This window comes from Polistes fuscatus, unplaced genomic scaffold, assembly GCF_010416935.1.
Source record: "Polistes fuscatus isolate 324 unplaced genomic scaffold, CU_Pfus_HIC Scaffold8, whole genome shotgun sequence".
Lineage (NCBI taxonomy): Eukaryota > Metazoa > Arthropoda > Insecta > Hymenoptera > Vespidae > Polistes > Polistes fuscatus.
Window position 1 is genome coordinate 5,442,413 of NW_025113162.1, and position 11,955 is coordinate 5,454,367.

Genomic DNA, 11,955 nt, shown 5'->3' on the forward strand with positions numbered 1-11,955 from the left:
ATAAATAAATAAATAATGTTTAACAATATTTATATATGCAATCAAAATATAAAATTAAACAAGACTATAATAAATATTCCATAAAAATAACGTACTATTCATAGATAAATAAATTATCAAATAAAAAGAAGATAATATAATCGAACAGAATATTTATGATTCTTTTAACGTAATTTATTAAATCGCTATCAAATCGCATGAAAAATTATTACAATCTTTTTATTGACGTTACATTAATGCATAATAAAAATTCCATTGACATAATTCATACACCAGCATAAAGAGTCATCATTTTCGATTGTCAATGTGTTAGATATAGCGAACGAAGTCCATTACGATTATCTTCATCAATTCAAGCTCGCTAATAACTTCGTTTCTTGGATTTTAATTTTATAATTTATATAATAAAAAAAAAAGAAAAGGAGGAAAACAAAGCGGAAAGAAGTTCAAGGTAAGGAAAAAACGCGAAACTAATTGTGTCGTTTTCAAAATTCCCAGAATAAAATAAGTTAATATCAAAACGATACCATATAAAACAGGATTACGTTAAAATGTAAACAGGAAGAAACGTTGCGATTTTTTGATTCACTATTAAAACAAACAAGAAATCAAATAGGATTGTTAAAATACGTATATCCAAGGATAAATATATTTAAACCAATATAGTATTAAAATAAAATTTGAAAAGAGATCAGAGAGTACAAAATGATCGTGTTATATGACGAAACGTTAATCTGATAAGATTTTATGATAGTTTCATATTACCTTGTACTGTAATATTAAAAAAAAAAAAACAAAACGATAGTCTTAATCTGAATTCTTTTAAGTATTATTTAGAAATAAAATAATTCGAGTATAGAAATATTTTGAAGGATCAATGTAACAATTTGTAACACGTGTTATATTCGAATTTTCAATCATTAAAAATCCATATAGAATTTAACTAATTTTTTTTCACTTTTTACCTGTAAACAATTAATAAATGAAAAGATACATTTTCTTAGAATTTGTATAAATTTGTCTATACAGTTTTATAGAAACAATGAGTCCATGACGAAAATTGCATCTCTTACGATATAAAATATTATCGATTAATAATCCTCCCCCTTTCTCCCCCATCTTTCTCTTTTTCTCTTTCTCTCCAACTGTCTCTCTCGTTAATGTAAATTTCAACAAGATGGTCATCCACATGGCGATCAAATAGAAAACGTCAGCGGTTCATTTCTCATGAATATTTATTTACTATTTGCCTGCCAGTTGGACCGTAATGAAGCTGCGATTTGACGCAATGCGACGATCGAATATCGAACTGTGATACATTCTTATGCATGATTCTATACATTGAGTGTCCCTTAAAATCGTACATGTTGGTTTATACCAAGGGAATAAGCCTATTTTCTAACAATTAATTGATCATCTTTTTTTTTACTATTAGTTAAATATTTTTTTAAATATCACAAGTAGTAAAATACCTATTTAAAGTAAGAATAATACAAAGTACATTTGTTTAAAAATTACATACCTATTAATATACTTCAAATATTAAACAATTTCGATTTGGTATTTTATTAGATGAAAATTTTCAACGCATAGACATCATTGACCAGGAACGTTAAAACAAATGTATTTTAGTTTAAACAATCTTAAATATTATTAGAGTATTCGACATACCTTAAATGATTGTTAATTAATCGAAGAAAATGTATATTGTAATTTAAAAGCACCGAGTATAAGTTCAACGCACCGTCCTCTTCGAAATCCAACAATAAACTAACTCGTTTGTCCTCTATGAAAGTTCTTTTATTAAATGTTGTTTATATGATTTTCCAAACGTTGCGCACGTGTTTAACGAACATAATATTCAAAATAAATACAATGTATCCTTTCAGAAAATCTTATAAACAATTTTCAATAAAAGAACTTTCATAGAGGACAAACGAGTTAGTTTATTGTTGGATTTCGAAGAGGACGGTACGTTGAACTTATACTCGGTGCTTTTAAATTACAATATACATTTTCTTCGATTAATTAACAATCATTTAAGGTATGTCGAATATTCTAATAATATTTAAGATTGTTTAAACTAAAATACATTTGTTTTAACGTTCCTGGTCAATGATGTCTATGCGTTTTGAAAATTTTCATTTAATATAATATCAGATCGAAATTGTTTATTCGAAGTATATGTAATTTAACAAATGTACATTATTTTCCTATTTGTTTAATTTAAATTAAATATGTAATTAAAGGGTATATTAATATATTTATTTCGAAATTTTTTTCATCTTATACGAACACATTATATCAATAATTTTCAAACAAAAACCTAGTAAACGTAACGGTACATATATGATTTTAAGGTATATTCACTATAATATATATATACACATGATATTTAAGAAATATTAAAAATTTCAATCTACTTAATTAATGTCTAATAAAACATTAGCCTAAAATAAGAAACGGATAAAAAAGGGAAAAAAACAAACATAATCGGATAGACAATGAAGAAAACGGTGTGTAAGCTTGTATTTACGTTATCCGTTTAAAATAAAAGAATAAGGCAAAGCTTCGTTTTGTAACAAAACGTATTACTCCCTCCTCGCATATCCATTTATTTTATTCTATATACCGGTGGCGAATGTACCGTGCGAATAATCGGCTCGGGACATATGTTACACGTAAAATCGATAAAAGTAGAGAAACCGAGAGAGAAAAATAAAGAGAGAGAAGAGATCGTGTCGTGAAAAGAATGAAACAAAACTCATACTACAAATTTATATATTCACATATTACATGTATATATTTTTATGCATGTATATAAGTATCTATTGAAAAATAATACATGTTCTCTCATGCTTTTATCACCTTCTCATCTTTCTTACTCGTTTCATTTTTCTCTTATTCTCTTCTTATTCCCTTTGGCCTTTCCGTGTACTTAACTCTTCGTGATAAGACAGCACCTACCGAGTTTAGCAAATTCTTATCAGTGATAATCAGCCACACAACACTCTAGATACGTATACCTTTGTAATAATATCATTAAATGGTTGGAGAAGAGTTGAGAGAATAATGTCACGTCGTATTATTTTTATCAATATCAAACTCATATTATTCGAGATATTTTTTCTTTCACATTTTTACTCGACAGAAAGAGAAAGAGAGAAAGAGAGAGAGAGAGACATATAATTCCATATTATAATATATGAGTTAAAATGAAATGAATATATTTGAACATATTACATAAGAAAATTAAAAAAAAAAAAACATATATAACGCATAACATTATTTACAGAAACTTTTTGGCTATCAAATATTATGTCGCAACTTTTAACCTTGAACTATGAAAAAATAAAAGGAAAAAAAAGTTACATATTAAATGAAAGCTCATATATGTACATATATACATAGAAATCAATATATCCTATTGGCCATCGTCCATCATATATAAGTAAGTAATACGTATCTTGCGTGTTTAGTATCCAACGATTCTTCGTTTAGATTGGAAAAATTTGAAGGAAAAATTGCACGAAAAGGGAAGGGCTAAAAGTATAAAGCAGGAATACTTTTCCTTCTACTCTTTACATCTGCTGCGAATACTTTCAGTGGAAGTGTTCTTAGAATAAATGATATTTATAATTTTCTAACAATAATAAGTCAGCATATTCATATTCATTATACACACGTATACTCTACACTAATGATATGAGAATTATTTATATATAGAATTTTTTTTCCTTAGAGATAGAAATCTTACACGAGGCTTGAAAATTTATTTGATTGTTTCAGTAAATAATCGTGTGATAATATCTTATTATTATTATTATTATTATTATTATTATTATTATATTAAAATAAAATGTGTAGTTATAAACTTTTTAAGTTTTTTATATCGATAACATTATATATCGAATTATTTGATTATTAATAAAATTATTAGATTTATTATATTTTTTTTGTTTAATAATTTTTGTTATAAAAATGTTCTAATTTATAAAATTTTATAAACTCTCGCACAAAGAGGAGGCCAAGGATAGGGCAATCTGTATAATAGGTTTTATTTCACTCTCTCTTTTTCTATCTTCTCGCTCCCTCTCTTTTTAGTGTCGTTTCCAAAAATTTTATTGTTACCGTCGTCTGAGATATTTTTTCTCTTCAAAGAAAATTGATAATAATAACATTCATAGATCATCAGATTCATCACTTATTTACATGCACTCAGTTTTCTCAGCTTAATCTTTTATATTATGATTAGAAAAAGAAAAAAAGAAATAATAATGACTAAGAGATAAAGAAACCTTTCGAGAAAGAAACGTTGAAGTAGATCTCGTTTCTTATCATGCGCACGCATGTTCCATTTATACAGTTTACATAGATTACACCGATACCGTTTACTTGTTTATGTAATGATTAGGTTTATTTTATCTTGCACTTTCTTTAAATCGTTTCAATATGGACCCAGACGTTAGTAGATTCGTTATAAGAAAAAGAAAAATAAGTGTCACGGTCAATACTAATCAATTCGCGTGAATATCGATCCACGTGAGAGTTGTACGTTTGAATTTCTTCAAGTCTATGTCAGAATTTCGAATCGTTAGACTTTAAGTCAATCCTAATTGACGGTTTCTTCGTAAGAGTTCTGGATTCTCCTTACACGTCACTACGAATGATGATAATCGTTAACTAAACGTAGCAAACGTTGATCTTCTTTAACGGTTCAAATTTCAAAGGTTTCACAATCTCACTGCCAATAAACAACTGATAAAAAACTAAGCAATGAATCATCAACCGGGAATGAGTCATTTGTTTCATTGCTATCTACGTGAGCAAAATGCAGTTTCACCGGACGTTACGTTTATGTGAAAATAATAAGTCACATACACTAGGACAGAATCCAACTACAATTATATACGTAGCATGGACTCTCTTTACCGATACCATCTCAAATAGAATATGAATATTTTATACTTCTACTCTTTGTTAATAATACCATCGTTATGGTTTCCCTTACCTCAATAACAATTCAAGCATAGTTTTTTAACTCATTGCACGGATTGGCCCAAAAATGATATCATATTTTTTAACTTTTAACGTTAATTAATTATGAATATTATTTATTTTGTGTCCAAAATAAATGTTAATAAATTATGTAACATTTTAAGAAACGTATAGGATTGATACGATTCGAATGTATGCTCGTCGATGCTGTTTCCAAATGTCATAGATGTTAACTCGAGAATCAATAATTTTCAACGTATTCAGGAATTCATGCTTAATTATGCATTCCTAGGTAATCAACAAACAACATAACGTCTGTTTGACATTTTGGAAATAGACGTTACAAGAACTCTAATTCGATACACAACGTACAAAACGCATGTCACGGAAATTCTAAGTACCTATACGTACATAATTTATATCGATCGTAAATTCTTATTAATTACGAATCGTGATTAGAAAAAGTAACTTATTGCTCATTTAAAGGATAAACATTTTTATAGGATATTTTGTTGCTTTTTTTTACGTAGATATGTATTAGGTATATACAAATTTCATTCCTTTGACAATAGAGAGGAAGAAATAAAAAGAAAAAGAAGTTGAGAGGTTTGAAATTTTAGAAATAAATAAATAATGTCACAGAATGAAAATATATTATCTGGTTAAGGAAAAACGAGAATGCAACTGTCAAGATCGGTCACGAATGTAAATCTACGCAAGCAAGCTTGAAAGTTGGAAGTAACGATTCCATATGAACCGCAGCATAGTTAGCTCGTGTTGCGATTACTTGTTAACTTCTCAAGGGTAAAAATACTGCAGTATCGCGAGGCTAACGCTGCAAAACTTGCTTGAAACGTTGACAGTCGATGATATCCGATTCACTATAGTTTAACAGTTTGGTAATATGATATGTTTATTATATATTTATATATATTAATATATATACATATATTCTATATTATTTATATGTTTATTTGAATAATCTTTTCGTTATTTATTTTCTCTTCTATAATCTATTATATAAATGATAAATTTTGTTTATTTACATATATAATACATATCGTGGAATGACTTTTGCTCGCAAAACATTTAACATCAATCTACTTGCATCTTTCCTGACGAACAGACGTTAATTACTCTACCTAATGTAAGTACTTAATCTCATATAAATTTTATTCGATTTAATTATAAGATACTCGTATTAACGATTTGTTCTGTACCCGTTATATGATTGACCTTCGTCATTCTTTATATCCTTTCTTTTCCTTGAGCAATTGTAGTTAACAATAAAAATGAATAACGCAAATTGAAAGATGTAGTAAATGTATGGAGTTGTATATCATTATTAATGTCATGTATATATGATTACTTAGGTGCATACATGTAAGCAAGGAAGTACTTACATATATGTTAACATATGTTATATAAGTTAAGAAAAAATTATCTATGTAAGTTTGAAGATACGGTTCATGATTCAATGAGGCAACACTTTAACCAATCCCAGCAATATCGAGTTCCACATATTACATGGAACGCGAATCGAACGTCCATTTCACTGATCCTCGTTTCTGTAACTGACATCAGCACATATGTAATATGTATGCAACTATGTAACATACATGTAGTTGTGTATATATATACAGGATCTCCCAAAAGTTTCTTTACTGAGAAAATAGAAACAAAACAAAAAATCAATATTGGTTTATTAATTACTACAAAAGTTATAATATTTTATTTTTCATTTGAATATATGAATTTTCGGTTACAGTGTGATTAATAAAATATTAAACTACGATGCCACCATTCCAAATATCTATTAATGAAATATTTGTAATTTTTCAGCATGGTAAAGCAACTTTTGAGACACCTTGTACATGTGTTTGTATTTATATACATATAAACGTAAATGCATGTGTTGTACCGCAGGTACAAACTAGCATCCATGATTTGCAACATTTTTACATTATCAGTCTTTTTCAACAACTGTCATCACATCGCCGCGGTCGTTTATATAATTTATTTGTTTCTATCTTCATTCCGACCACTTGTTTAACTACTTAAGAGTTTTACAAAAAATTATTATATCGAAGACACAAATAAAACGTACATTTTAAAACCGCATTTCTTTTTTATTTTTTTTATAGTTTTTTTATGTCATTTTTTTCATTCGAAATTTTTCAAAAAACACTTGGGAACAAAAATTTTTCATAGGATTATTAATATTTTGCTGATATTTCCTAGGACCGGTTTCAAAACATATTTATATACAAATATATTCGTACATATGTATTTTATATATACAGGATGAGCCAAAAGTTCTTGACTGGACCAAAATTCCTAGATTATTTTCAAAGTCAATTATTTTTTATTAAGACTTATTTAAGGCTAATTTTTTATTTTTGTTTTTAAATTATCTTGAATAACTCCTGTAATTTTACGAATGAAACTTGGTCCTCTTTATAGAATAGACATATATGTACCTTTATACAACAAATAAGTTTCAAGGCTATTCTACCTCGTTGTAATAAACTCGGGTACATGAAGTATTAAATTTCTATTACTCGATTATATAAGTTTTAAACTAAGAACTCAAGCATATCTTTATAAAAAAAGATTTTATCCGACTTTCGTATAGTTTTTCATTTGTCTACGGTAACATTTTAAATTACGATTGAAGAAGAAACAAACATAAATAATATATATACATGTATATAATATAATTAAGTATTTACTCATAATATCGAATAATGTCATGATAAACTCACGTTTCGATTATAGTCTTGTCCTTATCGCATTTATATCTAGAAATTGATAAACAATTATCGTTAATAATTATTTTCCTTAGTTTTATCTATTTCCATACCTCAATGCATAAATAACATTAAAGATATCGTTATTTAATTCTTGATAAACAAAATATAATTTATATAAACTAGAACTATGTAATTTTTTTCAAAGTATCATTAATTGTAAGTATAGGAAAATAACGGCAGCATTAGATGGAATAGTATGAAGAGATAAATCATATGTGTATTCGATTTATCTGAGCAAACGTACCCTTATTATCAGATAAATATATAATGATATTTTTTAAAATCACCATTGCAACCTTGAACAATGAGTATGATAGGAATAGTTCATTTAAAAAATATTAGAAATAAATTTTGAAAAAAAGAGTCAATCTTTTATTATTCGATTTTCTTTCTGAATATTATATTATTATCTGAACATCGTTTTCGATTTACGTACCATTTCAATCATTTTATATTGTACTACGCCAATGTACTGTACTTCGATTTGTCAGGGTCACATAGAATTGCAGCTTCCAGGGTAATCTAAGAATAACATTTAGACTACCAATGTAATTCTATAATTAGATCAAATATTTCGCTAACAAATAAAAGAAATGTCCAGATGTTTACGTTAAACATTTCAATTAATTATTAAACATAATTATTAAAAAGATTTATATTCAAGTATATAATTTAACAAAATATAGAATTTTGTAAAAAGCATTATTTTGTTGTTGTTAAATTTTTTATCACATTAGTTATCTTGCACGAGATTGATAATCATTAAAAAAAGAATATATAGCATATATATATACTTTAAAAAATACTATGCTACGTCATTTCTCCATTCATATTTAATAAAAATTTATTTTTCTATACCGAATTAGGCATTTGTAATATATTTGTTTATAAATTTTATTTGCTATTAACAAATTAAATATAATTTTAACACATAAATAATACGTTAATATTTAATTTTTTAGAGAGGAAATATTTTCTTTTATCTTCTTTTGAAACTGTACAGAATAACAAAAAGATCGATTTAAAATAATTTATGCGCACCTTTATTTTCTTCTAAAATATAGCTAAGGAAATTTTTTATCTATTAGAAAATAAACGGTACTAGTAATTACTGCAAAAATGAAGTCGATATTTTTATCAGTTTACGAGAAAACAAACGGTTTGTAAGACTTTATTGAAAGCATTATCTTTATAATATTTCACGTTAAATCGTAAATATATTTTATCATTAAGATTGTTTTTTCTTTTTTTAATAAATTTACATTTTCTTAAATATATCTCTTCAACAACAAACAGTATATAAAATATTATTCATTTTTCATTAAATTACGCGAATCTATGATTTCTAATATTTTATCCTTTTTCGTAATTATTAAATTTTACTTATTTTTTCCAAAATTTGATCATTATCGTTATATCTTTATTTTTTGTTTGTTTTTTACATAAACCAATTAAAACGAAAAATATACAATTGTTTTCCATTAAAAATTATTATTCTTAAAAATTATATTCTTATTATACATATTAATTGAAAAAATAGTAAACGAAATGCGGATTTGAATAAAACGTATAATAGTGTCATCTAGCGGATAGTTCCTGGAATCATGATTTCAAATAGAAACATTCAAATTAGTCGAATTATTTATCTTACAACTATAGATAATTTTTTTTCTTTCCTTCTTGTTCTAACATATTTATATACGATAGTAGATTGAAAAGTTTTGAGCCTATTCTTTAGAAAAAGTTTTGAAACTATGTCTAAACAAAAGTAAGTTTGACAAAAAAAAATTCTATGTTAAGCTCAAAACTTTTCAACCCACCCTCGTATAATTATGCATTTGTAATAAGTAATTTAAAAAATATACTACTTAATTCACTGAAATTTATTTACAAATTTTGTTTGCTATTGACAAATTTAATATAATTAGAATATACAAATTATACGTTAATATTTATTTATTTAATATTGTATCCGGGTAGAACCAATCAAAATGTACTTTCAATCCTTGCAAGAACAAAGGCAAACTTATGATAAACGAATTGTACTCAGGATTGGTTAGAAATAGTAATTTTTACATTTGAAACTTTAAACTGCTTTGTTGTTCGTCTGTTTCAATTAAGTTTTTATATAAAGTCGATGATTACAAAATATTTTACAAGTTAAATATATGAGAAATTAAATTTAATAAAATGTGCAAGTGTTGAAAAATCTAAGTTTTATATATTTGAAGAACAAAATAAGAAAAGTAATACTAACAAGATATACTGCGTTTTCTTTCATACTTCTGAAAGAAAATAAAGAGCTGAAACTTTTTGAACAAATGAATTTTTTCTACTTCTCATTGTTTAATAAGATATTTTAATTTAAATTCATATTTTTAGAGGGAAAATTTTCTTTTCTTTTTTTTTCATAATATTTATAAATATAGTAGAAATTATTATATATAATCATATATATATATATATATATATATATATATATATAGTATAATAATAATAAAATGAATAAAATATGAAATACAAATATTTGTGTATTTCTGTGATATTATTTTTACAGAAGCTACTACATTTATTATAAAATCTTGTAAAAAATTAATAAAATAATACTAAGATGAATAACGTAAACTTACATAATGTTATTATAAAAACTACTCATTTACCAATAACAGATAAAGAAGAAGATTTTATTCAATTTAATAAACCTGACACATCTTGGTTTGATCATAACACAACTTTAAACAATGTTAAAGAACCACAAATTGTAAAGGTAAGCTAAAATCATATATTCTTTTTATTTATGCTTTATCATATAATACCATATTATATGCATATTAATATACAGCTTTATAATAGCAGTACATGGGCTTTATTGCATTATTTAGGACTGTACTGGGTGTCTTGGAATGTATAATCCTACGAGTGGAAATAAGAAAAAAATATTATTTGAAGTTAGATTAGAAACGCTTTATTACAAAGTTATAAATGTATGAAATTGAAATAGATAACAGCAAATTTTTCAGAAGAATGGTACCACATCGCTCTGTATTTATTAATACCCATTTCTAATTACGCAACTTGGGGTCATTTTGACCTAGGAATGAATATCGTGATGTTCATTCGTGTTGTCTGGAACATCGACAACAAATCTTAAACTTTGTTGATAATACTCCTACGCAAAGCATTTGACATACTTCATCTCAATAAATCCCAGGACACCCTGTATAGTATAATGTTAAAGATTTAGAAAATACAATTAAATGTTAAATAGTTACTTCTTATGATATTTATATTGAATTTTGAGAAACTAATTATAAATATTTTCTTTATCTTCAGTTATCGGAAGAAAACACTGTATTTAAGTCAAATGATAATAATTTGCTATATGATATAAATGAAAATGAAATCTTGTCTTCTATAAAAGCTGTAAGTGTAATATTATTTTATATATTTATTAAGTATACAGTATTTTCTAATAATTAATATATTTTATATGCACATGTATTATATACAATTATGAAAATCTATTTGTATTTTTATAAATATAGGTAAATCGTGGAATTAGTTACTCTAATACATTTCTAGAACGCCAGTGGAAATTAAAACAAATGAACCAAAATTTCTCTACAGAAAAGATTAACGCCAATATGTCAAGTTGTAAGTCGTACTCTAGTCTTAGTACTGATGCCGAGCTATCAAATATACAAAATACAGAACTATCAAATGTACAAAATAGTAATACAAACCAAGTAAAAAAAAGGACAGAAGATATTGAAGATTTTAATTCTGTTCAAGAAATTTTAAAGCAGTGTAAACTCTCAAAAAATGCTTTAATCTTAGGACTTTTAAACAATAAGCAAATAACAATAAATGATTTACAAAAGCCTAAAAAACAAATTGTAGAATATAGAACATTCTACGATCAATTTAATTACAAGGTAAGTTTGAAACATATGTAAATTCATAAAAGATTTTACTTTCATTTCATTTCATTCAAAAAAAATTCAATTACTTTCAAGCACATTTTAAATAAATTTATTTAACAAAAATTAATTTGTGAAAATGCATTTTGTTAAAATAAATATATATATTTATAACAATATATTTTAAGAAGAATTTTGAATTCTCGTAAAACAAATTAATTATT

General features: G+C 25.6%; 1 protein-coding gene across 5 annotated transcripts in view; it reads left to right on the forward strand.

Annotated features, from left to right (window-relative positions):
- Positions 1-11,955, forward strand: part of LOC122525182 (ceramide glucosyltransferase) — a 37,031-nt gene that overhangs the window by 24,155 nt on the left and 921 nt on the right. The window contains exons 2-4 of one of the 5 annotated variants that reach the window (XM_043647858.1): positions 10,481-10,578; positions 11,145-11,234; positions 11,357-11,746. In XM_043647858.1, the coding sequence (XP_043503793.1) occupies positions 10,481-10,578; positions 11,145-11,234; positions 11,357-11,746 (578 nt within the window). Of the gene's footprint in view, positions 1-5,987; positions 6,146-10,368; positions 10,579-11,144; positions 11,235-11,356; positions 11,747-11,955 lie in introns of those variants that run through there. The other 4 variants (XR_006305728.1, XR_006305727.1, XM_043647857.1 and 1 more) reach the window with 4 other exon arrangements.